Below are 27,755 nucleotides of genomic sequence, written 5' to 3'. Positions count from 1 at the left end.
CTTTACACTTTGTGGTAAGTCAGTTCTTGAAGTTTGTATAAAAAATCTGCGCATTGCTTTTTTTTTCCTCATCACTCAGCTTAGTTTTCTCGCTTTCTTGCATGAGAAGAAAAACCTTAAGACATTAAAATGAGCATCCATATCTTTAAAGCTTGCCCATTTCGTGCCACTTGTAATCCTCTCTCTTTTCTCATTCTTTGTCCTGTTTGTCTAATTTGTGATGTCAGAATTTCCCTTTCACTGCGTAGCATGTCAAAAGCATTTACGTTTGAAATATTGTTGTGCATCAGAAAAACAACAATTCGATAGACTCCAGAAAGCTTTAACTCCGCCCATATTATGGAATGCCAATCTTTCCAAATTACAGGCCAACCAGATGTGCCAAGGCGTAGGGTGTTTTTCTCCAAACCCCTTCATGTACGCCCACGCCCCCGGGGGATACCCGCCTGTCTATCCACCAGGCGGGTACGGTGCCCCCTTCCCTAACCAACAGTCATATGGCCTGTACCCACAGCCAGGAGGAGCCATGCCTCAAGGCCCGGGGATGGGCTACCCAGGCCAGCCTATGCCCGGCTACCCTCGTGCACCATCTCCCAACCCCAGCGGGTATGGCGCAGCACCTGCACCTATGCCAGGGTACCCAAAGGTCCCCTCTCCAAATCCACCAATGCAAGCCTACGGAGGCGGAGCCATGCCAATGGCCCCGCCTGTTAGTGTAAGAATCACGTTTGAAAGACGATTTATCATCAAATGTTGGGCACGTTTGATATTTGTTGGATTGGATGTCATTGCAGAAAGGCTTCCGAGGGACAATCAAGGACTTTCCTGGAGCGGACCCTCTCAAAGATGTGGAAGTCCTGAGGAAGGCCATGAAGGGCTTTGGTGAGTGACTGACAGCGCTTCATTTTGTTTCACCTGGATCTGTTTGTGAAGCTGCTTTGTCCTGGTCAAACCCACGCTCAATCATTTTCCTGGTATTTCAATATGCAAAGAGTGTCATAACAGATTTGGGACGCCACCTGTTCATAAGGCTCGTTCGTCTATGGTCTTGGGATAGGCGCTGACATTTTATCGAAAGCAATTGTTGCTGGCAACCACCCGCAATTTTTAGCTCAACAAATGTGTGTCCAATTTTCATGTGTTTTTAATGTGTATGCTTTTATCATGACTTTTCATTTATTATTATTTATTATATTATTTATCATTTATATTCTAAATATTCAATAATGCGTCAGAATTGTCGACCATGCGTTAGTGGACAGCTTATTTATTTTTGACACAAACGTCAAGCAGTTTCAAGATACTCAAGCTGGTCTCAGATACTCACGTATGTAGAATGGCCATCCCTCCTGCGTCCGCTAGGAGGCAGTGTTGCCGCCTCCACTGAACCGGAATGGGCCTTTTCCCGTTTGTCGTTTAAAACTTGGAAATTGAAAACAGAAAACGAGCCTTTAAGACAAGTGGGGAACCTAAATACGCTGAGTGTATGTGCACTATCTACGAAAATAAAACCCTATTTGTGAAAATTTGCTCTTTTGTCTAAAATTCCATTTTTTTTTTACAACTCTTTTACTGCCTCTGAATGGCAGAACATTTCCAGGTCTACTCTTTTCCTCACTTTTACAAGCGATATAAAAGGAGTCTTATGACTCATTTATGTGTTTAGAAACACTTTTCATGAAGCATGCAATTATTTATTAATTCATATCAGCGATGTTAGTTCAAGTGCATTGTGTGTGCGCAGGAACTGATGAGCAGGCCATCATCGACTTGCTGGGGAGTCGCTCCAACAAGCAGCGTGTTCCTCTGCTCCGTGCCTACAAGACCTCCTATGGGAAGGTAAACCATCCTGTTCTGTCCATGCTTATTCTTAACACTCTCTTTTAGTAAGCTCACTTCACGGCTGCCTCTTTCTATAATGAGAAAATCCACAGTTTTTAAAATAGTCATGGCGTTTAAACGGCGTTCTCATATAGAGAGTCAAGCGTCGCATAGCCTGCGTTGACGAGCAGACGACAGCTGCTGCCCGCAAAATTGAAGGACAAACGTTGAGAGCTCATTATAGTTTGTTTTTAATAGCTCGAGTAATTGATGTAATACTTGAGTTATTCCAAGCCTGTTTCCATTTTTAAGGATCTGATTAAGGATCTCCACTCTGAACTGTCGGGCGACTTTAGGAAGCTGGTCATGGCCACGTTGAAGAGCCCGGCTACGTTTGACGCCTCTGAGATCCATAGTGCCATCAAGGTAAAACATTCGCACCGAATAATAAATATTATTCCTGATGAGAACAAAATGGATGCGATTCAAACGTGCTGCGCGATCCCTGCAGGGCGCTGGAACCGACGAAGCCTGTCTGATAGAGATCCTGTCGTCTCGTTCCAACGCCGAAATCAAGGAAATAGCCCGTATTTACAAAACAGGTGAGGCGCTTCAAGTTCGTTACTAATCACCTCGTGCGGAGTTTCATTGATAAGATCGGTGGCATCCAGCTTTGTACGTGTTCACAAGAGCGGAAAACTGGAGTTATACTTCCTTGAAATAATCTGATTTTATCCTCTCCTAAAGCGGAAACTCAGACACTTCCAAAATTGATCAAATGTGGCAACATTTGGTTTTGCTGTATTTATTTTTGATAGATTTGCCCGCTTGCATATTAGGACTACTAAAACGGACATATTTTCAAGCGACATTTTCCCCCTCAATTTAGAATACAAGAAGTCGATGGAGGACGCCATCAGCAGTGACACCTCAGGACACTTCCGTCGACTCCTGATTTCTCTCGCACAGGTACAACAACAACAAAACTTACTAAAATATTTGTCGGCAACTACAGGGAGTCCACATCGAGTCTTTTCTTTTCGCCACCTTCCCTGTAGGGTAATCGTGATGAAAGACCAAATGTCGACGTCTCACTGGCCAAGCAAGATGCTCAGGTGAAGTCTAAATGAAACAAATTCATATTCATTTGATCTTTTTAATCATCATTTATGTTTTTTTGTTTGCTGTTCTCTTCTTAGGCCTTGTACGCTGCTGGAGAAAACAAGCTGGGCACTGACGAGTCCAAATTTAACGCCATCCTATGTGCCAGGAGCAAAATCCATCTCAAGACAGGTAGCCACTAAAATAAATAAATATGTCATTTTTAACTTTGTAATGATTATTATTACTACCATTTTTTTGGGGGGTGTCTCTGAGAGTCGACTGTGATTTTACTGGTTCTCGTCTTGATATTTTCTATTTTGTTTATTATTGTTTGAGCAATATTGTGATAATAGCGGTGATCATTTTCATACCATTTCCTCTCTCATTTTAATTTTTTTTGTGCTTCATGCAGTTTTTATGGAGTACCAGAAGATGTGTGGCCGGGATATCGAGAAGAGCATCAGTAGGGAGATGTCAGGAGACTTGGAGAGTGGCATGTTGGCTGTGGGTAAGGAGGGAAAAAAATTCAAATGAAATTACTGTGCCACATTGTGTTCAGAACGAAAACTAGTTTGACATAACCGGTTAATGACATGAGTCACGTTTGCTGCATTCATGTGTGCAATATTTTCCGCATGATTAATGCCCTGTCTTTTTTTTTTTTTTTTTTTGCTTCCCATCCTGGTTATAATACTGTAACCTATTTAAAGTGTTTCATTTGTGTCAGTCCAGTTATTTTACAATTTTCACAAATACATTTGACAGTTTTGTTACAGTATAAATAGTTCTAAAGGTGCTACATATTTATCTTATAACGATAAATCTTGTTCTGTTGCTAACAAATGACAAGTATTTTGTGTTCTGTTCTCTCTTCCAGTCAAATGTATTAAGAATACATCAGCCTACTTTGCTGAGCGTCTTTACAAGGCCATGAAGGTGAGACTCATTCTGCATGTACACATTTAGCCGCTAATGTGATGAAAGTCGAGTCGATGTCGAGTAGTCCATGATGTCTTTGCTAATTTTTCAGTAGGCTTGTATATTTTCAGCACACTTGTTTGGTCCTTAAGCAAAAAAAAATAAAAATAAAACGGCGACTAGTTGCGAATCACATCAAACTCTAATCGAAATTGTGGAGTTGTAAATTCAACTAGTCGACTAGTCTGCACTTCATCTGCATAAACGGAAAATGGACTATTTTAGTCCTTCTCATTATGTGTGTTTTTGTGTGTGTGCGCTTAGGGGGCTGGTACTAAAGACACCACTCTCATCCGAATCATGGTGTCCCGTTCTGAGGTCGACATGCTGGATATCCGCAAGGAATATGTGAAAAACTATGGCAAGTCGCTGTACACGGACATCTCTGTAAGTATTAGCGCTGAGCTTGTTTGGCTAATTGACTGGGCAACCATTTGGATAAATGAAAGGCAAAGCGTCGGTATTGGACATGAGTATTTTTCCATCTCTCCACAGGGCGACACATCAGGAGACTACAAGAAGCTCCTTCTCAAGCTGTGTGGTGGCAATGACTGAAGCAATCACATTTCACGTGCCTTCAATAGTAATCCATTTTGGCGTTATATTGTCAAAGCAATCTGCAAAAATGCATGCCATGACAGTGTGTTCGTATGTTTACCCTATTGTAGCCTCACATGGCAACCTAGCAATACAAAGTGCACAAAAAAGCTTTTATATTTTTTACATGCTAAATATGTGAGTTAAACGTTAGAGTTCCCAATGCATGACATATTAGAAAAGGTTTTATATTTTTAAATAGTATATTGTTGGATCATTTATTGTGATTGTATTGGCTCCCCAATTGCTGCTGCAGCCGTGCGCCAGTTGTCGATGTGCCTTTATGAGCAGGTATGTTCTTTCTGATTCATGTGTCAAAACATTTAATCATGTTCAACAATGCTGAATCCAAATGCACAAGTGCCGCAACATAACACGCCTTGCCATGTAATCTCTATTGGAAGTCTACTCTGATATTTTCCCTTGTCGTCGTCGTGCTTTATGGTTTCGAAGCACGTGACCGTGAACCACTCTAGTTCACGCATTAGCCTGGAATTTTATATTCACAAGTCCCATAAAATAAACACTGACAATTGACTGCTTTCTGGCTCCTCAAATTCTTTCCACTCAAAATACTAAATTGAACTTAAATATTTTAACAACAGAAAAAAAATAGCTAAGTTGTGTTTACTTGAGAACGACAATTCAGCACACACCACACACAACCATATCTCCCCGTAACAATCACGCTTGTATCAGCGTGAGCTTCAGGTTGCTAACTGGCTATCGTTCGGGTTCATATCAAATTTGCATTGTCCGTAGCTTGAACCAGTTGCAAATATTGAACCTTTTTAACATTTGGGATGTAAGCCATGCCATCCAAAAAAATAAATAGTGAAAAAACAGTTTAGCACTAAAGCGCCCTCGTTAAGTACTACATAGTTTTCAGTCGACAGATTTTCACCATTTATCTTCTAACATGTAGGTAATGCTACATAGACACAAACAATTTTTAACTTCTCTTTTTTTTATGCATTCCCTCCATTCTTGTCTTGTTAACTCTTTTTGCCAGCAGAGGGCAGCAAAACACTGAAGTCATTCTCAGTACGTTCCTCACAGAAGATCGTGGCTACATCTGATTCCTGTTATGTAAATTATTTTGACGTCATATCCATTTGTTCGAGCGCTTGTCCCCATTAGGGTGAGCTACTTCCTTCTTCTGTTGACATGGGCAATCGGCAGTTTACACCTCAGCATTAACACTCACATTCACGTCCGTGGGCTATTTTTTTAAGTCTACAGTGAACCTACGATGATTTTTTTTTTTTTTTTTTTTTTTTTTTTTCCTTCACTCATTTACTCCCCATTCATCACAGGGACAGGGAGAACATACAAACTCCACACAGGAAGGCCGTGTCTCGGTTTTGAACCTCAGAACTGTGAGGAAGACATGCCATCCACTTCTTCTCACTTGTAAAATAATTCAAAATGACCATTTAAGTAAACTCGTGGTTTCCTCGGGGCTTGTGTGGCTGCACCCAATCAAGTTCAGTTAGCCTCACTTAAAATGCTGTCCAGCACACTTTGTGGTGCACTCAGCTGGCTACAGTACAATCAATAATCATGTGGAGGGAGGGGGAAGTTAATGGCGTCCATAAACGGTTTGGGTCATGTTAAACAAATCCAGCATGTCTCTGAGAAGCCCTTTCCCCCTTCACGTCTTGCTCAAATTGGATGACTTTATGGCATCTCCATGCTGAGATAATAATCCGTCATAATTGTCAGTTTTCACGGCGATGACTTGGTTCTGCCCGTTTAATCATTTCATTATTATGATCAGTTGCTGCCCATCTGTTGCAGGTATCAAAATGAAGCGAGTGTACTTTACGCCTAATTAAAAAAAAAAAAAACTTGGTTGTTTAATTTGATGTCTCATCTAATTCACCAGCGAACAACCTCAGCATAATATATGCATTCGTGTAGGTGTGATGCTTGAAGGACAGCGATTGTCATCGTGTCAGTAATATTATGACTCTCTTAAAAATAGTTAAACTCCCATCGTAGAACATTAACTACGCACTGTAACATCATGTCGGCAATTGCCCCGGTTGCCTGCCAGCGGCTTTGGATGGTTAGAATTAGAACAACTTGGAAGTCACCGATGGTTACAGGCGATATTGTGTTACACTTTTAGGGTTCCACTCCACTGCTATTTTCTTCACTCGTCTGAGCTGTCTGATCACAAAATCTGTTGAACAAGATCTGTCAACCATCAGAGGGCCAAGAATCAACATCTAAATGCAACACAAACAATGTTATACTATATGAAAGGCATTAGTCTGTTTTCTGTCCTCAAAGAAAAAAAAAGCTCCAGACACGAGTGTCTGCAGCGGGGACCTGCTTCCCTTCGATATGAATGAATCCTTATTAATTTTTCATCTAAAGAGGGGAGCATATCGCACAGGCTGTGTGTGGAGCCAACATGGCAGACTGAGAGGAGGGAGGGTGGTGAGTAGGAGAGGAAGGGAATTGGAGATGTCACAATGAGATTCAGTGCATGCATGAATAAGGTCACGCTTTGAGAGAGGTAAACGCCTGCAGACGGCTGCTTCTGTGCCAACGATCTTGAGAGCGGACGGCATCCATCATCTTCTTGTTGGATTTTACAAATGCTAATATCATTTGTCAGTGCTCGTGTAGCTTTTAAAAGCCTACACACACACATGCACACACGGGTAAATCGGTTGCAGTGTTGCAGCTTGAATGGATATGGTACACGGCGCATACGCCTGTGGCTACAGCAGCATCATTATGTAAGCATGGAATATTCGTTTTTTTTTTTTTTTATCTGCACATATTACACTTCAAAATGTTGAATATAGACGCAAGTGATCAAACATTGTTTAGTGTCTTATGCAAATGAGTCCAACCAATCTTTCAGATGGTTACACTTGATAGTATGTGATAGATAGACAGGTAGACTGATATATGGATGGATTGATGGACAGATGGCTGTACAGATAGACTGACAAATGGATATTATATGTTTTTATGTCATCTCCTACTTAGTCTTTCCATTAGATTTAATAAATTAATTCATCATAAATACACTTTTTAACCTTATATACCTTTTTATATGAATATTTGTGGATATGAAGTTATGATGTATTAACTACTGTTTATTTGTACTTATGACTTCACCAGTCTTTTGCGGGAATTTAATCAATCGTGAAAAATTTAGGTATGATCTCATTAAGATGTTTGTAACCATCATGTAATGTTGTTTCCATTTATAACGAATGTTATTTTAACTTAGTCAGTGTGGTGTTTCTGCTGGTTTTGTCAGTACAGTAGAAGTAATTACCGTTAAAATATTTATTTATATCAATATATTTAATTACTAAGTACCTCAATGAAGATAAATGCACCAATTTAAAAAAAAACATTAAATTTTACGCGATCAAATGCAGCATCTATTGTAAATCTAAAACATGCTACTCTATCGTCATTTTTTTAAATTTATTCCGACGTAACGTGAGGTCACGTTCACGCCCATTGAAGAAACAGGCGTGATTTCATTTAGCTCCGCCTCTTTCACCATATACGGGCATTGGACGGTGGGTTGATTGACAGCGGACAGCAGCTGCTGAGTTGCCCAGACATGGCGGAGGATACAGTGGAGCAGAGGCTCAGCGGCGGAGTTCCATGACTTTTTTTTTCTTCTTCCTTTCCCTCCTCCTTCCCCAGCATTTGAGTCGTCCGAGGGCGCGTTGAATGCTTCCCGCGAAGCGAAAGAAGGAGACAAAAAAATGTGTCGGTACTCGGAAAGGAGGCGGAAGACGACGTGAATCGCCACACGCGAGTAAGATGGGACAATGTATTGCTGTTTCGTGCAGTCAACAGCCCCGGGCAACCAATATGGCTCCTTGTGCCTTTCCCACTACTATGCTATAAACATTGCTCTCCAGATGCCGCTCGGGCTCCGGCGAACTAACTTAAGTTCCACAATCTCTCGGTACTTTTGATCGCTTACGGATATTCCAGCGCGTTAGCTTTGGGCAAGCTAAGGAGGAGGGTTGGCGGTGGGTGGGGGGGGGGGGGGCAACTACCACCGCGCGTAGCAATGGAGCCAAAGCACAAAGAGTTGCTCGACCAGTGCCACCAGAACTTAGTGGAGTCCATCACGGACGCCGACCGAGTCATCGAGCTTCTCGTCGTCTCGGGCGCTCTCAGCCAACTCGACCGCTTCGAGCTGGACCAGAACTGCTCGTCCAGCGCGGAGAAAGTGGAGCTGCTGCTGAAGATGCTGACGAGCAAGGAGAGCGACCATTTCCTGGACCTGTGCGTGGCCCTGGAGAAGGCGTACCCCGACCTCCACGCTGCCCTCTTCGGTGGTAACAACGGCGGCGGACCCGTGGACCACAACACCGGTAGGAAGCACTCCCTTGTGGACCTTAGTGGTCTTCTACAGTAACAACTGGAGCAAAGCATGGGCGACTGATTTACTTGCAAAATTTAAATGCATTTGCATTCCAGTGTGCAGTCTGCCAGGTGTCAAACATGAAGCCCCGGGCCCTGTTCGGCCCTCTATGTCATTCTATGTGGGCCACCAAATCTTGCCACAAGTTTTCCGTAAGGCCTGGTACATGCATAATGATCTTTAATGCGAGAGACCTGACACATAGAAAGCCAAGCGTTTGAAGGGGAAATCAAGTTAAACAATCTTTTTAACTCTAAAACGTTCTTTGTGCACCCACAAGTGTAACCTCAGTATTCTGATTAATATTGGATTTGTGGAATATGAATTAAGCAGCAAAATCCACTCATTATATCCATCTCAGGATACTGCTCTTTTGCCTTTGCCTTGCACAGCTTCTGAATGTCACGTGACCAAACCCAGAAAACAGGTGAGCCATGAAGGTCATTGCTTGAGCCCTTAGGCACTGTGATGTCATTTTCATTCGACGGCAAATTGCAGTACAAGGCAAACTGGCAGCCTCTTGAGATGGATAAAAATGGGTGGATTTTACTTAATTTTTCCAAACGCAAAATGAATCAGAATACTGTGTTTAGACGAGTGGCGGACTGTAGAACGTTCTTATGAAGGCATTTTTTTGACTTGACTTCACCTTTATGTGCGTGTTCTCCTCGGTCCTCGGATGTAGCGCGCTCGCATCATCACACGTAATTGCACAAACACGAAAATGAGCGTACCGTTCCGAAACATTCTAAGGGCGATGTTGGCAAGAAAAGGCTGTTTTGAAAAAATGCTACCTGCTGTCTGGGGAACACACTTTTATACAACCCCCTCCTGAATAACATTTTATTTTATTTACTGCTACTACCTTGTTAGTCCGTCAGCGCACTTTGATTAACTGCGTTCTGTTCACGTCACAGTCCATGGAGTCAATGTTGTCAGCCGCACACTGATTAATGCCCCTCCCAGTTGAAATTTACTTTCAAACTCAACATAAAACGAACAGAATTACACATTGTGTCTGTAAAACAAACACATAACTTAGCTTTTAGTCCTCTAACTTAATGCAAATGCGAGAACACAATAGGAAATGCATGTACCCTTGAGGCACCCGATATTTCAACACAAATGGTGATGCAACACATGTAGACAAATATAACAATACTGACTATATCCAATTAGTCTGCCTTCTGCAGCCCTTAGGTAGACAAGGCGGGCATAGAATTACGTTTGTGGTTCCACGGTAGTTGTAGTTGCGTTGGAATCACGGTGTGGTGTTCGCCCTGTGTTAGCATGGGTTTTGTCCAGGTCTCCAAAACGTGCCGATAGGCTTGAATATATGTGTGTTCATTTGATATGAGTGGTTGTTTGTCTTGTTTGCCCTGCCACATATAAATGTACTGTCCGTGTAGGATTATGTACAGTCTAAAAGGAATTGTCTTGTATCACAGGTAAGGCCGTTGGAAATATGTGAAAGGAGTCTTGGTTGACAAGCGACATCCCCTCCGTGTGTGTGCGATTCACAGCATCAGTTCAGCAACATCAGCATCAAGTTAGCCGTCGGTGGCGTGCCGCGGTCACGGTGCATTAGGTCGCCTGACTTGTTTCCATGACAACGGGTGTACCGCTGTACCACGTCGACCAGCACACATGCATCGGTCGCGTGTGCGCGCTTTTGCGAGCGTCAACCAGATTTACCTTCATCGCCGCAATAAATCCAGGTTTCGTCTGTCGTCGTGCCTCAGACAAAGCGACCGTGTGCGAGCTCTCGTCCAGTTTTGCCACTAGATTACTCACAACCGGCATCATGCCTCTAAGCAGGATGGATCCAGAGAGCCGAATGTAAGCGGGAGGTGTAGATACTCCCCACCACATCCGTTTTGGCATAGGGGAAGCTTTGTTTGAAACGTTTAGGTCTGCTACTGCCAATCCTTCCCGAAGCCGTAATACCTCTCACATTGATTGTTGCCGCTGCGGATTAGCGCTGATCCTGAAATACTGTTCATTTTTTTAAGGCAGCGGCCAACATTGTCCGTGAACTGACTCGTAGGCAACACTCATGGACGTGGCGTTTCTTTTTTCGACGTTTTCTGTCCCTCAAGGTGTAATGTAGTGCCAACAGGGGTCATTTTGGGACACCCACGGCCCCTTTTCTACTGTGTGGTAGATACTGGCTATTGGTCCATATTTATTGTCAAAACACAGCTGTAGAATAATTTTAAAATAAGGCATTCAGTGGCACGATGGCCTCGCAGTTCAGAGGTTGTGGGTTCAATTCCGGCTCCGTCCTTCCTGTGTGGGGTTCGCAAGTTCTGTCCGTACCTGCGTGGGTTTTCTCTGGGTACTCCGGTTTCCTCCCCGGTGGGTTGATTGGACACTCTAAATCAGGGGTCTCAAACTCGCGGCCCGCGGGCCATTTGCGGCCCGCGGGATGATAGTTTGCGGCCCCCGCCGTATTATGAAAGTTTAATGTTCGTGCGGCCCGCGAATTTGATATGACTGTCTGTAGTTATAAAGCTTTAATTACAGTGTAATTAAAGCTTTATAACTACAGAAGTAGGCCTACTCATCCCAGAACTATGGTTTATGCTTAGGATCTCTGCTATTTGACAAGATTTTGATTTGATTGACAGGAGACCCATGCACGAACAGGATGTGCAGTCTGACGGAGCTTTGCATCTGCACTAGCACAGACGGGACTAATTATAAAATGTAGGATTACCTGGTCACAGTGGATAAAATTGAACCGCGGATTATTGTTGGGCACATCTTCAGCTTTAAAACGAGGGTAGGATTGTAATTTTTTTTCGATGTTTTAGTAGGGGTTTGATTGATGAATATTCCACTCATGTTCAGGACAATTCATGTTCAGAAGAAGATTAAAAAACTGTTAATACAGACATTTGACTCATTATTATTATTATTATTATTATTATTATTTATTACTGATTAATTTTCTTATTAATTCCTTATTTATTTTCTTATTTATTCCTTATTTATTTTTAAATCTTATTTTGTGTTAAAAAATAAAAATAAAGACATTTGAGAAGATTAGATTTTTTTTATTTTTTTCTTGCGGAAAACCTGATGCGGCCCAGCCTCACCCAGAGTCTGCCTCTAGTGGCCCCCAGGTAAATTTAGTTTGAGACCCCTGCTCTAAATTGTCCATAGGTGTGATTGAGAGCGCGGATGGTTGTTTGTCCTGCGATTGGCTGGCAACCATTTCAGGGTGTATCCCGCCTACTGCCCGAAGACAACTGGGATAGGCTCCTGCGCCCCCGCGACCCTCGTGAGGATAAGCGGTTTGGATAATGGATGGATGGATGGATGGATGGACGTTCTATTCTGTTCTATTAATTCTAAAAAAGATGACTTTCCGCATTAAACAGAACAATCCCGGTATTATTTTTGCTTTATAAGGCAGAGTCCAGCCTTGTGAGTGACGTGGGCGTCGGCAAATATGAATGTAGAGTTGGCTGGCGAACCCGTCCGCCACTTTTCAGATTGAGTGAACCGGCATGAGTTGTGGCCGCTGGCGGCACTTTTATGAAATATCTTTGTTTTATTACCGTTTGTTCAAAAACAGTTTTTAACATGGATGCATTACTTTGTCGAAAATACGGGGTACGTGCGTAATTTGCAAAGTTGGAGATTTTCCATGCTAATTTACAAAATTACTAGTTCACTCTTAATAGGGAATTTGAATAAAGTTGTGAAATATAGTTTAGCCTAATCTTATCTCAAAGATCAAGATTATATATATATACGATTATAACAAGATTATAATAAATTTTTTATTTAATTAAATATTAAAAAAACCAAAACAAAATAAAGCCTACCAAAAGAGTGAAATGAAGCATGTGCCATATCATTGTCCGCTTTAAGGCACAATAACGTGCTTTGAGTGCATTGACCTGCCGCGTACAAGGCTACAGGGTGTTCATAGTGCGTCTCAGCCTGTCGTTATTCAAGAGAGGATTAAGCCCTGTGTTTTCCTCTCTGGCTGTTGTTGCAAGACACGCTATTATCACGCCTTTGCAGCCTTCTGCTTCCGCTGTCGCGCTCTTCTTGGCCGCCCGTGTTCTGACTCGAGCGTTGAGGGTTTTTTACTTTTTTTTTTTTCTTCCCTTTAATGTTATTCTCATTATCTTTGCTGTAGCGATTCAGTTGATGCGATTACCGCCTTTTAAGTGCACTTGAGAGGGAGAGAGCAAAGACAAAGCCTCCGGGCACTCCCAGTGTATATCGGAACGCAACCTTTCCGGCGCTTCGCTCTCGGCCGTCTCGGCTGCGCGGGGCGTGTGAGGCTCAGAGAGTAAATGAGTGTGTGATTAATGTCGCTGATAGCGACCTGCTCTGTGCTCGTCGAGATCGCATGATGCCTTTGCCCGGCCGTCTTTGCCTGCTGATCCTGCGTGCACGCACATGCATGCCCTTTGCAAGATAACGTGGGCTTGCTCCATTTCAGAGCCTTCGTTTGTGTGTCAGCAGAATTCAGGTGGCTATGAACCGAGTGGACATGACGATGCAAGTGTGTGGTTGCATCACCGTCAGGGATAGTAGGTCCTTAAACCAAAATGGGTCCTTGAGCAAATTTTGGGTCATGAGATGTATAATAATAGGAGTACCTTGACTAGCTTAATGCTAACACACAATGCAATAGGCCATAGGCAGGCTTAGAAAACTAGCATCCCTGTTATGTTATAACCCTTCAAGCAACAGATGTCTGAACACAAACGGTGCAGCAACAAATGACTGCATCTTACTGTGCAGTTCTCTCATTTCTCGTCTGCATTATACTGCCCCCTTGTGGCAAAGCTGAACTCACCAGAAGGGGTCATACAATCAATTAGTCGTGATGCACAAACTGGTTATTCCTTCAGATTCTACCGTATTCAATATTATTACTTTGTTTTTAGAATGACAGAACATAAGGGTGGTATTTCTCTTCTAAAGAAACACATTGCGTACTTTTTTTTTTTGTCGTGTTTATGAGGCTGCTTGTACATAATGCCATATGCATACATTTCAGCGGAAACAGAATGAACAGTCGATTGCAGACACAAGATTTGGTATGCCGGTTGCAGGGATACGTTTGCCGTGGTGGAGCTCAACACCGCCTTGTGTTGGTCTTCTTCCTTTCACATGAACCAACTGAAATTGTCTTGTGCCTTGATGGAAGTCTTCTTTCCATCCCCCAAGTGCCGTTCTAGTTTCAAACCTTTTCTAAATTCGGATTGCTTAGACTCCGCCAAACTCTTTACACGCTCGCTGGAGACAAACATACAAACAAGTCATTCATTATTCAGCCCGTCATGCCGTGCGTCAGACTACCGGAGGACTGTGTGCGTCTGGAGTCGTCCCCCACCTCCTTCTTGACAAACTCACTAATTAAGTCATTCTGCACGTCCTCGTCCGCTGAGTAAATATAATCAGATTTATATTTATGCCAACGGCTGCGAGCTGATTACGCAGCCAGGCTGGCGACTGACCCGGAGATGGACCTACGCGCACGTACTGCACACACACCCACGCTGCCTTGCAACAGTGATATAAACACACTTCTCGCAGAGGGCAGCAAAATTCAGTGAGGAAGGTTGCCGTGTCCAGGCTCTCCTTCTGATGCCCGTTTGCTTCGTGCGTTCTTTCCTCGTCCTGGTTTTGTCCTTTTTCCATGCTTGATGATCCATCGAGCACCGTACTGAGAAGTTGGGTGATACCTAAGTCAAGGTGCCGCCGTATCGTATTACCGTGTTTTAATCAACCGCGGAGCGTATTAGTGTTAACAATTTATGGCTTCTTAGAATGGAGGCCTTGCATTTTCATATTTAATTTATTATTATTTTTTAAGAAATAAATGCCTAAAAAAACATTGTTTTCGTTTACTCTATTTTCTCAAATTATTTCATCGAAGCAAATGCCTTCCTCAGACAGATGCTTCCTTTTTCCATCCGAATTTTTTAAAATCTCAATTCTTCAATGTTATTGTTCACGACATTAAAGTGTCGCTTTTGCATTTGCGATGCGACTTCATAGTGACCTCCAGTCTGCCTCAGTGTTGCCGCTTTTTCTGAAGGTCTACATCATGGTCCTTATTTTGCTTAAGCCTTTCACTTTATATTCATTGTAATGTCCCTGTAATGATATCAAGGAAAAGGAAATGCTTTTTTCAAGCGGGTGAGGCCTTTATTTGAAGTGAAGCGTTGAATCTTCCAAGCACGCGATGATGAATTGCAGCTCTATTGCAATGCAATTTGAGGAAATGCGGTCACATTATTTGTGCGCACTTGATGGAGGATGAGTTTCTTTCTTTTTCTTTTTTTTTTTCTTCCAACTTTGTTTGGAGCACGCCACTGAGACAGAAGAAGAGCAGGGTGATACAAAGAGGAAGGGGAGACAACGGGCTCTTTTGTTTGAAAGAGCCAAAGTGCCTGCTCAGCAGTTTGCTGTGTACAGCCGGCGAGCACGTAGACACTTTGTGTGCATGTGTGTGTGTAAACGTGTGTGTCTTCATTCCCAGTTTCTGTCCCACTCCATAAAGCAGTGACAAAGACAGAATGAATTATGACCCTTAACGCTCCTGTCAAGACTGCTGACTTGAAATATCTCCCACGGGCTGAACCCGGCCTCACTTTTTTCCCCCCCTCTCGGTGTGTGTGTGTGCGTTTATCCATGTTGTGCTGTCACGCCATGACGCACCCCGTCAACCTCGCTACCTCACTCTCCGTCTCTCCGCTTCCGCCCCTTCCTCGTCGCGTTCCCGGCGTGACGAGGAAGCCATCGGTTCAACTGCAGTTGACTGTCCTTGCTGCTTTTCTGCGATGGATGGCATCAGAGCGCATCGCGTTTTCGATGAGACCGTCACTGTGCGGTTTATCACACGGCGTGATCTCTGCTCAACCTGCAGCACAGGTTGCCATTTTAGATCTGGATTCCCACTGCAGCTCCAAGTACAGAAACGCCGAGATTGATGGTTTATGCCGGCTGTTTCCGTGTACGTTTCATGTGGAACATGGCCGACATGGCCGTGTGTGTGGAAATTGCACACGAGTGATTTTACAACGGTCAACTTATAGCTGCCCAAACAACCCAGATAAAAAAAATATGTTGTAGAAAAACAAAACAAAAAAAAACATAACATAAGAGAACTTAGGGCAAAAAAGCAGAATTTATTATGATGTGTAATTATTGTATTGTTGTTTGCATGTTGCATATGTGCCTTTAAGGGGTGTGGCCTAGTGAGCTGGAGTCAGTTAGTTATCAGTGGCTCTCCTTGCCCATAGACATGTATATCTTCCCCCATTCCATTATTTGCTCAGTTTCCACACCCGAGTTTGAGGACCCGCGCTGTCAATCATTTTGCTGTAGTTTAGATTTTAAATTCTTCATTTTTGTAGTCTGCACACCGATCTGCATTTTAACATTTTAATCATGACTGCATTTATGCCGCGCACACATGTCCACCTGAAAAGATTGTGCTTTATTCTTTTAGTTTTCATTTTTTGGACTTGCATGACACGCGTCACATTTGTGCCAAGAAGAAGAAGAAAAAAATAATAATTTTGGTACTTGAACCGTGCGTGAAAAAAAGCCTTTGAGACTGTTAACCAGTTGCGCGTTTCGACAAATTTAGAATAAATGTTCTACTTGTCTGTTTTTAAGAACAAGGGTAAATATTGAACACACGCATACGTCATTATTAGTTGGAACCTTTCTGCAAGTTTTAATTTGCACCTCGGCTTGCGTTGCTGTCCTTGTCGGAAAAATGCAGTCAAAAAAAAAATCTATCTGGGCCTGCAAAACAGGCTAATAAGAGGTTGACCTCAGTGTGTCCACTGGGTCTCCGTCTTATTGTTCCAATTTAATCTTGCGGTTCTGTTAAGCGTGTCTCTTGTGTATCTTTGGCTATGAAAATAATGTACTCGTGAAATGTACCCGCTAGCACTTTTGCATGGACCACACGCTGACGGCTGCACCGGTACAGCTGTCCTTAATTAAACATTTTCATACGCTTTCTAGTTACCGTGAAGGAAATACCTGCATGTAAATATTTATTAGTTTTGTGACGTCATGGAAAGAAACAGCTTTTTGACCTTGCGTTCCCTTACCTTACCTTACCTTACCCTACCTCCCACTCTGTCTATGCTTCCATCCTGCCGCAGTACGGCCGTCCAGTTTCCTCTGGCACTCTTGGCACGTGTCGCCGGCTCTCCATCTGTTTAATCCTCAACTCCTTAATTTGTATCGCCAACACCTGCACCCTGTCCACCAGTGGCACGCGAGGCTCCGGGTCGAGTGCGAGGCGCTGCGTAATCGCCAGCACATGTGATGACAGTACTTGATCCCGTATTGTTTTTATTCTGACCGAAGACATGATTTAGCAAGAAAGAAAGAAACGGCCAGATTAAAGATGTCGCTTCTAATTCTGCGCATGTTGCGCTAACATGTTTTCCTCCCTGATTGTTTTTTTTTTTGTTTTTTTTTTTTAAACTGCTCAGATTGCCTCGCTAAGATGTTTAAAATGTCAAAGACTTGCTAGAAATGTTCCGTGACAATGTCCATTAAGGTAGATGCATCAACAGCTTTAGTCCAAGCTTCTCTTGACTAATTCTTCTCGGCATATTTCTACCTCTTCAAACGAGTGACCTTTGCAAAAGTGCAGCAAATGATCTGTGCACACTTTGTAAAGGCGATCTAAATCAACACACTGGTCCTTGTTATTAAAGATGAAAGGAATGTCGGAACCATGGTCCAAAATTCCGTTTGTGGGTTTCTTCCACCCCGGCAAGGCTTCTCTGGCACCTCCCATTTGGACTATTTGAGCTGTTGCGGGTTTGGCGGACACTTTGAAGACATTTTTCACCCTTTCGTTCTCACAGCCCTTGGCACAGGCAAGCTGTTCGGGACAAAAGTGATGTCTCGTTTACGCAGAGCGAGGCGTTTTGGAGCGTGGCGACCCATCATGGCTTGCTGATAATAAAGCGGACTGGATTGCACTCAGGGCTCGCCTATATTTCAACACCGATGCGGGTTTGCTGGGCAGACGACTTTACTTTGTCTTCATGACTGTTCGCTTCTATTTGAGGAAGATCATTTTTATCGTGCGCGCCCATGACAAATCTCACCGTGAATGAGGTGGCTGAGTTTTGACCGGGGGGGCCCCTGAAGAACACGGAGCCGTGAGTCAGGCACCGTGCGTGCTGGCGAAGTAATCCCGGCTCATGGAGTCATCACGTTTGGACGTCTTTTTATGTTTATGCTTAGCATAGTGGACTCCTCAAATCAGGTGCTCTGCCCTTTTTTTGCACCAGCAGCGAAGCCACTCTGGTTCACTGCCCAGCAGAATTAAGGCCTGTTGCATGACTTATGGGAAGTGGCGGGAGGGGAGTTGGACCGAGCCATTAACGTTGTGTTTGCGCAGTTTAGCCGATAGAACATGGAAAGCAAAAAGTGTACGGAGAATTCATACGTGGCATTTTAGTCGTTACTTAAAACGCAGGTAAAATGAATGTACTTTTTGACTTCTATACCCGTCAATGGCAGTAAAAGTCTGAGATAAAGGCTTGACACTCACGAGACAGAAAAAGGATTTATTTATTATTTATTTTTATTTTATTTTTAAATGATCCATCGGATGTTGGACGTATTGCACAGTCCACCGAAGGTCATGTCGGGGTTACATACTGTACACGGCCACTGATAATTGGGACCAATAAGATTCCGATTCCCTCCTTCTGATCCAAGTCAGCTAAATCCCGATTGTCACAGGTCCTGATGGGACGTGTGTGTCAAGAGTCGACAATTTTAAAGCCTGTTCAATACGTAAGTCGAGACATGGTGACAAAAAAGTACGGTCTACCTTTTTCAAAATCACAAGGCGGAATTTGCGCAGCTTTTTTCTCAGCTTGTTGTCCTGCGTGGATCAAAGTGAGATGCGTTGGAAGTAGACCCATCCGGGAATTTGCCGGCTTCCAACATGGAATCCGAAGCAGAACGCTGCCAGTCTTAATAAGTGTGTGAAGTTTCACACCCGGAATTCACTCTTTGCTGCACCCCTTTTGAGTTGAAAAAAATCATCGTCGCGCTAATGTGGCGCCACCTTTTAATTTTCTTAAGATTGCAAAGCCGCAAATGCAAAAAGAAAACCGATAATCGTCCAAATCCAGTATCACATGCCCGGGTTATATTGTTATGTCTTCGACCAGACCCGATTATGAATGATTCAGCGAGAGACACTCCGGCGGCTTATTCAAAGACTGTAACTGTTGTATTATTTATAATCTAAGATTCTGGAACGCCTTGCCCGACCGACTCTGTGAGACTAACAGTTTGTTTTTTTTGTAAAAATATGTGAATTCCAGACAGCCATTATGCTCCGATTTAGGTTTACCTCCAGAAAACCATGCTCTCCATAAAACTGGAGTTTCTGGGACATCCAGAGGTTACGCCTGTCGCTCGGTGCATCCTGCCGCAATATTGGTGTTTTCCTCACAGAAATTCCACTGCAGTTCAACACCTCCCGTTTTCGCGTCTCTGAACGTGCTGACATTTAAATGCCCGTCGCCTTCGAGCCCTTGGGAAACAAGTTCACACAACACTGATGAAGTGCATCACCGATGGCTAAATCTTCCCGGGGTTGAGTGTAGTGGAGTAGTTTTTTAATCTGGTGTCTCTGGTGACGCTCCCACGCTGGCTCACTGCCGGCCATGTGGTCTAAATCACCCGGCAGTGATCGGTATGACCATTGAAAACGCTTGTACGTGCACTCGTCTTTGTGACTTGGTGTGGGAACGGCAAACCGAAGTTATTTGCTTGCCACGTTGTTTGCAAACATTTTGGAAACCTTTGCTGAGACTGTTGAGCACAATTTACTCTGCCGTGTTTAGTTGCTAGAACACAGAAACAAGAATTTGCATGAGTAAAAAACACACATGGAAAAAACGGGTGTTTTAAAGCAGAAATAAAATTAAGATTTTTAAGATTTCTTTTTCTGGCAATCACATCCCATCTTCCTTGTGATTTTTATTGTGGTGAATGATTTTTTTTTGGGGGGGGGGTCACTTTATTCAACTACTCAACACAACCAGTTGCTCGTCCATTTTCGTTAAGAAATGGTGCGAGCTTTGCATCCTAATCTGTTAGCTGTCTTTTTCAACGCACAATCACAGAGTTTGAGGCTCAATGTTGATGACACATGTAAGAATTTTTTTTTTTTAATTTAGAATGTTTACGATGATCCACCCTAATCGTTTTCCTGAACAAATCACTCTGGGTAATTCCGATAATCGGGCCTTTGCTCGAATCAGTGCATGTTTGTAGCAATGTCTCGCACAGAATAATATTTGCATGGTTTCTGAAGATTATGATACTGTATGTTGTGGTTTATTAACTCGAATCACAATCACATTTTCAATTCTGCTCTTTCTTTGGCATTTCCACTTTTGGCATCGATGTCCGCAGGCGATTTCTGAGGGAGTGGCGACTTTTTGTTACCCTTCAATTATTTTATTTTTTTTGGGGGGGGGGACTTGATTAATTATGTCTTGAAGCAACATGCAGTACACTGCATCTCAACTCATTTATAGCCTGCAGACAAAGAACATGACCTCCATTATGGCCAGCTCTACAGGCAGCTTTAGTCTGCTCAGTTTTTTTTTTCACGAGTATGGAAAGACGAATTCAGAACATTTAGAGAGAGATTCGTCCATCCCATTAAACCAAAATATGCAACCCCACTTCCTCACCCCCCACCCCACAAATCAATTAAGTAAAATGGCCCATCCATGATTGGTGTGCTCTGCTTCTTGGTATAGCATTGATTGTTGAGGTTGGAGGAAGATGAATCGCTATCTCAGTCCAATTGCTTGCATGCTCCATAAACTGCACCATTGCTAGGATTTAGAGGTCGGGGATGTAAATTTGCTTTCTGGTCTTTGGTTTTGTACTGCCACACCATCCCACCATCTCACTTAAGCAAAACATAAAACAAGCAAGTAATTTATTTTTTTTTTTTTGCGCAGATGATTATCACCCGCGTCTCCAGTCTAATGGCAGTGAAGCCAAACATGCAAAACGGAGCACAAATGCTTGTACTCGCCTCTTTGGTTTGTGTTTTTTTGCTTGTTGTTTTTACAGTGAGTGGAGCTGACTGCTTAGTAAAAAATAAATGAGCGCTATTTTTCGCAATGCTAATGCTGTTTCTTGACCGTCTGACCCCCGAGCTGTTGGCGGCGTTAGTCATGTACAAGCCTTATCTGCATGGATGTTTCAAACACTGGCCGTGTCCCATCAAGATTCTAATCATAATGTTTTGTTTCGTTTTTTTTTAGCTTTTTTTGTGTCAGTTGGCGGCGAATGCAAATTTTCTGGAGCTGTTTAATAATTCAGTCTCATTTGAAGCCAGACTTTCATCTCTGTTCGATAAGGCCCGCCAAGCCTCTCTCCTCAGTACGCTCCATTTCAGCCTCTGCCTCTCCTCATCCAGCCTCACCATGGCAACGCGTGTCACCTCGCCTTATGTGCCTGAACACCTAATCTATTCATCTGAAGCGAGCGTCGCTCGCCGAGCGCGTCACTTGATCGGGAGGGAAGGCGGCGAAGCGAGTTGGGGGGGCGGGGGGGTGGGAGGGCGTAGTAGCGAGACCCTGAAGGTAGAGGCGAGTCCTCCTCTGACCTATTTAGATCATAGCAACAGGCCAGTGCTGACGTTGCCTCGGGTCCTCCGAGGCTCCATTTCTCACCTTCAGTGTCTTACACGAGACCATCATCAGAGCTAATGGGTCACTAATGGAATCTGTCAAAATCAGAATTCAACCGGATGAACTCGTCATTTGCCCATTTTATTGCATTTTCTTTTGGAGTGGAGGGGGCGTGATTCATTCTGTCGGAGTCTTTATTGACACGACCAACGACAAATGATCAGCCTCACTTTGCGCTGCAGGTGCTAATTAGTATCCCTGATTAAATGCACTTCGGACAGCAGCTCCCGCCGCTAACTCACGGACCTCCAGGAAGCTGACATTCGAGCTAATTGCTTAGAAGCTTGCGCTTCTCATCCAAATGTGCTCATTTTGCCCGTGTGGCTAAATCCTGAGGATTGGCCTGTAATCCTCCCGTTTGTGGGAGCGTTATGCTGGATATAGAAAGCACGGATTGCGCAGAGTGATCTAATCGATTTATGAATCAGAATCGGCCGCCTCATCGCTTCTAAAAGCAAGTGGACAGTCTCACCAAAGAAGATATTGTTTTTAGTCTTGACAGAATTTTTTTTTTTATTGAGCTGCTTATAATTTTTTTTCCATCAGAAAAATTTCAAAAGGGTTTTGTGATTGTGAGTCATTTGGCGAGTATTCTGTGTTATTGCAATTACTGGCAATTTTAATTCATTTGAGTGCTTTTCAAATAAACAACAAAAAAAATGTATTCAAAAGCAGCATTTCAGAACCCCCCCCCCCACACGCACACTGCCGCCATCAGATTTTGGTGACATTGCGTAGGATTTGAAAAGGACTTACCCTGCAGCGGAGTTGTGCTAAAGCCTCACCGTGGCTTACGTCTGTTTAGTGCGAGACTCGCTCCGCCAGATAGCGGGGTTCAAGAAGTCAGCTCTCGCAGCCATGCAAATGAGTTTTGAGGGTTTATTTTGGTGGCGACGTAATAATGCACAGCCCGGAGTCTGCTTCATCGTCTGGTAGAAAAAAATCAAAGCTCTCAACACCAAACGTGTGAAGCATCACGGAGCATCCGAAAAGATTAAAAGCCTTTCCTTTCCCCTCTGCTCTTTTTTTTTTTTTTTTTCCCCTCCTCACTTGGTTTCCTCCCGTTTTTTTCTCAAACATGCTTTATCTCATTTTGCGGGCCGACTATCTTCCTTTCATCCGCTTGCCGTCTCCTGCACCGCCTGCCCCTGTCGCCACCCCCGGCCTCTCCTCTGTCTACCGGGTCTAAGATGGAGTGTCTCAGTCTCGCTCTCGCTCACACTTAATTAGGCTTGGCCTTGTCACACATGGAAGGGCTGGAGCCAGAGCGCAGCTCCAACCCAGTAGGGAGGCGAAGACGGAGATGGAGATCGGGGGAACAGTTGGCATCAATCCGTTGCCTCCTGCTTACAAAGGCGGCCATCTCTTAAACCCTCTTCACAGGAACTTGGGCGCTGAAGTAAATATAGCACGCACCGTGCTTTTTTTTTTTGAAACCCTTGCGTCGTTTCAATTAGATTCTGCAAAAAGATTTTCAGCGCCACTGACCGTTTATTGTTGAGGCCCATTTAGAGGAGGCTGGCACGCACCAGCAGATCTGTTTTCCTTTTGTGATTTACTGGCACTTTCCCCTTACGAGCCGCGGTGGATGCACGAGGGTTTTGTTCGCTGTCGAGAGCAGGGCTCAGGTTCTTGCTGCAGGAGGAAACAAAGCACTTTATAATTGAGTGTCGGAAAATAAAAAGGGGTGAAGATGAACATCGTGTTCTTTTTTTAGAGCAGAGACAAACACGAGAGGTGTAGCATTTGAAATACAAGGTTGCACATCATCTGATCCAGCAGACTTGTTTGGATTGAAAATGAATCGTTCTCTTAGGAAGTAATGGAAATATTAATCGGTGTTACTGATGGTACCATTGATTAATGGAGTAATCGGATACAGTTTGAGTTTGCATTACGCTTGGCGGGTGTGCCGCAAACAAATAAATCACTATTTGTTTATTTCTTTAAGTGTGAACCAGACTTTGCGGTTTGAAAATCTGGCTCCGACCTTCCTGTTTGTAGTGTTTCATGATCTCACAACGCTTGCGGGACTTTTTCTCTGGGTACTTTCCATCAACATTTCAAAACATTGCATCCTCGGTTATTTGAATAAACGCAATTGTATCTAGTGTTGTAAACTTGTTATATTTTGTCTATTCGCGCCTGACAATTCATTGAGGGTGTACATGTATCCTCTCTGTCAGCGGAGTGAGGCTCCAACGCACCCGTGACCTTAGCAAGGTCAAATATAAAATCACTAAAATGCCCCCCCCCCATACTCTTGTTAGTAGATGCTCATTAGCCCGTTTGCCAATCGTCTAGTGATGCTAAAACTGATGTTCAGAGGACGTGTAATTCAAAAGTAAGGACACAATGTAGGCAAAAAAAAAAAGCGTGCAGTGTGTGTTGTGCCGAATATGGTTCTTTCTGCCGAATGCACAAATATGCGCTTAAAAAAAAAAAAAAACCTGCTCATGTTGCTGGAAGGTTGCCGTTGCCCTTTTGAGCAGACACTCTGCAGTGTAACAAACATCTGCACATCCTCTCCGTGCATTGCAAAAATATTCCCCACATTTTAACGACATGTAGAGCCATTGCGATGAAGAATTAGCATTCTCTCTCTCCCCCGCTCGTACGACGTGGATGCTCACACTTGTGACATGAGAGAAAATCTCATTTGAGCGGTGACATTGTGCCGCTGTAGCAGAAACGTACAGAGGCTATACATCAAAGGCAGGCAGAGTGCAAAGTGGCGAGAAAGGCGGTTTCATGATGACAGCAGACTGGAGTGTTATTGTGGAGTTTGCCAAGGAGGAACCTTGACGTCAGTATTAACCCAAGCCTAAGCCCTCGACTGATTGTGTCGTACAATACGGCAGATGCCGCGTGCTATACATAAGAGGAAGTCAGTTTGGTCTCATGCGGCGGGAGATTTATGTCGGAATTGTGCTTTGTGTTGCCAGGTTCCACATACAGCGTCCTCTCCACCATGCCGTCCGATTCTGAGAGCAGCAGCTCCCTCAGCAGCGTTGGTACGTAAATGTTCACAAACATTTGTCCACCATATTATGCCCACTTTTTGACGACTTGCTACTCCATTTTTTTTAAAAACCACATGGCTGTTTGGAATTGTTCAAAAATGCGTAAGTAAAAAAAAAAAAAAAAATTTCAGTATTTAAACCCATCCCTGAGCTTCAGCATTTTTATGATCGTTCTTGAATGATCACATGATTTATGGGATGCCGTAGAAATTCGCTCGCGGCTTGAAGAGGAGCGGGTTTTCCCCCGTTTTGTCTTCCACTCTACATTGAAGCGCTGAGAAGTCCTTGCTACGTTCTCCTCTTACTTCAAGTGATCACTGCCGTGCTTGTTTTTGCTGCTTTTGACAAAGCTCCAAATGACTCAGCTGTGTTACATAAACCTCCAGAAGGGCCAGAATGTTGAGTCAAAGATGAACATAATCCTCAAATTTCCTGCCCCAAGTCTCTGTGCCATGGATGCTTTTTCTTTGTACAGCAGTGACACATTTTCGTGTCTTTTTGGCGGTGAATCCGAAGTGTGTAGTACGCCTTATAAGTGGAATTTAACCATACGAAAGCCATTTGAAACCACCCCAAAACCCACATGCTCTCACCAAATCCAAAAGTAGCTTCTCTTTTAACGTTCCACTGTCACATATTACACATCTTGTAATTACAAGATGCATCTCTCTGGATTTACTGTGCACTGGCACCAAAGCCCCCCTAGAGGATTATGTTGGTATTACACGTGTCTCGTCTTGTTCAAGTTGCAAATAAACTCACTGGAAAATTCATGACATACTCTTATCCGGTGCGATGGTGGAATCAAATGTTCAGCTTTTTTCAAAGCCGCATACACTGAGACGTAACAGAAGACAGCCTTGGATTTGCGGTTTGTTTTTCTTCCGAGAAATTAATCATATTGTTAGGGGCTTGGAAACTCAAATTTCTGCAAGTTGGTGTCACTCCTCACAATCTAAATCACTTTAAGTGTCTGAAAAGTTAGAAAAAAAATATTATAAGCCACGGTGCCATTATGCACATTAAATAGAGAAAAGTAAAAAAAAAAATTACTAAAACAATGATTGGATTAAAATGTATAGCAATTTAGGTAAAATTGTACTTAACGCAAATTTTGGGGGTGAAAAAATCTTGAAGAAAATCACAAATGCATTGTACTAAAAATACAAATAAAAATTCAATGATTTGAGAATTACTGTGCTTGAAAGATGGGTGATTTTTTTTTTATTTTTTAAAAGAGGTATTTTTTAGTTTTTTACTTCATCTTCTATCAGGGGTGGAGCAAGGTGGAAAATTGTAATGATTAGTGATTGAAAAAATTTAATAAAAAAATTCCAGTCCTGCTCTGACACCGATTTCATGGTCAATAAGCAATTTGTAGGATAAGTGTATCATAAGACACACACACAATTCCCAATTGCGCACAGATAAAATTGTTACCAATTAACTTTGAACAATAACGCAAAACACAATGCACATTTGAAAGTCCAGTAATTTGGTGTAATTTAAACCGTATTTTGCCTCTCTCTGACCATGACATGACCAACTTGATCGCTGTCACAGGTTCGCCTGTTAACGGCGAGGCGTCCTCCCCTCCCCCCGCCATTAATGACAACCGGCCGCCCGGCGACCACCTGGACACCGTCCTGTTCCAGCTCCGCCAGGTGACCAGGGAGCGGGACGAGCTCCGCAAGCGTCTGGCCCTGGCATCACCTGGCACCACATTCGATGACTGCAGGTACAAAGCCTCGCTTCCCTGCCACATGCCAAGCGTTCTTTCCTCAGGCTGGGCACGCATAGAGACAATTAGTCCGTAACAATTATTTCATACCCCCGCTATAATTGTGAAAAATTATTTAGCACAGTGTTCTGTTGGAGAGCATGGTCAATGCTACGATCATCAAGCATTTCTTATCAGCACCTTACTTCTGTTTCTAACCTCCTTCAAGAATGTTGCCTATCTCTCCTATGAGAGCAATCTCAACCCTTTCTTTACCGTCCTTGCCTTCCTGGCCAGGTTTTGTCTCCGCTGTTCTGAGTGTCGATTCCTTTCTCTGTCGCGTCTCTCTTTTAAGGCCAAATTCCAAAGCAAGCCATGACTATGAGCGCTTAAAAAGCCAGTGCATGAGGGCCATGGCAGATCTGCAGTCTCTCCAGAACCAGCACACCAAAACGCTGAAGCGGTGCGAGGAGGCTGTCAAAGAGGCCGACTTCTACCAGTGAGTAGACTCCTTGCTAAATCCCTCGCCTTATATTTCAATCGAACCCGAATGACCAAACGGAATGAAAACGCTCCATAATCATGTCTCGGTCAGAATAAAAAGGCAGAATATTCAGATTCACAGGGGTGGTGCTTGGTTTATTCCATTTACCGATCCGAGCAGAGGTCATGTTTCATGTCTTGACGTAAAATGTCGCTTGTTTTAAACGACTTGTTTTGGTCACGCTCTTGCTTTAGTATAAGTGTGAAAACAATCACAACTTCTATGCTAAAGAGACGACCGAACGGCATCTCGATATATCACAAGATGTTTACACCCATCCGTGCGTGTCACATGGCTTTGAAGTGGCTTTTTTCATTAACGTCATGTCGCATGTAATCGGCAGATCGGTTGACCTGTGATCTTCAATGGGGATGACCCAAAAGTCTTTATGTAACGCCGGCCGTTGTTAAATGTAATTGGAAAAAGAAAAAAAAAAATCAAGTTTAAGATCAGATTAAACTAGTTTCTCGTCAATCCAGGGAAAATTAGTGGATCATCTCATATAGTTCTTTTTTTGGGGAAGGAGGGGGGGGGGTGTTGCTTTTCTCCCTAAAATCCAAGCAAAACATAAAAAAGGTTAGAAATGTCACATAATGAACTACAATAAGTGGTCACATTTAACAAAAAGGCGCACGCAGACACTGTGATACCGAATGTTTTTCAATTTATGGTTTGAATTTGTGGTCTCTGAGTGTTTTTCCACACCAATATTCGTTATAATTATGACTATTTGTGTTTTCCGAACAAAACTCCTTCATAGACCGCAGAATGTATTAAGTGGCCATAAATGAAA

The 27,755-nt window shown here is 43.2% G+C and overlaps 2 protein-coding genes across 5 annotated transcripts in view; both read left to right on the top strand.

The window, feature by feature from the left end:
- The window catches only part of LOC148329951 (annexin A4-like), a 38,218-nt gene extending 33,690 nt beyond the window's left edge, over positions 1-4,528 (top strand). The window contains exons 5-16 of one of the 2 annotated variants that reach the window (XM_088305272.1): positions 368-715; positions 795-882; positions 1,745-1,839; positions 2,134-2,247; positions 2,333-2,423; positions 2,711-2,790; positions 2,880-2,936; positions 3,021-3,114; positions 3,338-3,433; positions 3,803-3,861; positions 4,168-4,290; positions 4,399-4,528. In XM_088305272.1, coding sequence (XP_088161398.1) covers positions 368-715; positions 795-882; positions 1,745-1,839; positions 2,134-2,247; positions 2,333-2,423; positions 2,711-2,790; positions 2,880-2,936; positions 3,021-3,114; positions 3,338-3,433; positions 3,803-3,861; positions 4,168-4,290; positions 4,399-4,458 — 1,305 coding nt within the window. In that variant the 3' untranslated portion in view covers positions 4,459-4,528. The remainder of the gene's footprint in view (positions 1-367; positions 716-794; positions 883-1,744; positions 1,840-2,133; positions 2,248-2,332; positions 2,424-2,710; positions 2,791-2,879; positions 2,937-3,020; positions 3,115-3,337; positions 3,434-3,802; positions 3,862-4,167; positions 4,291-4,398) is intronic. The other variant, XM_088305273.1, reaches the window with a different exon arrangement.
- Positions 4,529-8,074: 3,546 nt separating this feature from the next.
- Positions 8,075-27,755, top strand: part of dlg5a (discs, large homolog 5a (Drosophila)) — a 40,780-nt gene continuing 21,099 nt past the window's right edge. For all 3 annotated transcript variants that reach the window (XM_088304490.1, XM_088304491.1, XM_088304489.1), the window contains exons 1-4: positions 8,075-8,870; positions 24,621-24,689; positions 26,262-26,436; positions 26,774-26,917. In XM_088304490.1, the coding sequence (XP_088160616.1) occupies positions 8,564-8,870; positions 24,621-24,689; positions 26,262-26,436; positions 26,774-26,917 (695 nt within the window). In that variant the 5' untranslated portion in view covers positions 8,075-8,563. The remainder of the gene's footprint in view (positions 8,871-24,620; positions 24,690-26,261; positions 26,437-26,773; positions 26,918-27,755) is intronic.

Source organism: Idiotropiscis lumnitzeri, chromosome 9 (genome assembly GCF_059441095.1).
Source record: "Idiotropiscis lumnitzeri isolate Australia: NSW breed Sydney's pygmy pipehorse chromosome 9, RoL_Ilum_1.0, whole genome shotgun sequence".
Classification (NCBI taxonomy): domain Eukaryota; kingdom Metazoa; phylum Chordata; class Actinopteri; order Syngnathiformes; family Syngnathidae; genus Idiotropiscis; species Idiotropiscis lumnitzeri.
The sequence above is the reverse complement of the archived record's forward strand: the minus strand, read 5'-3'. Positions and strand labels throughout refer to the sequence as shown.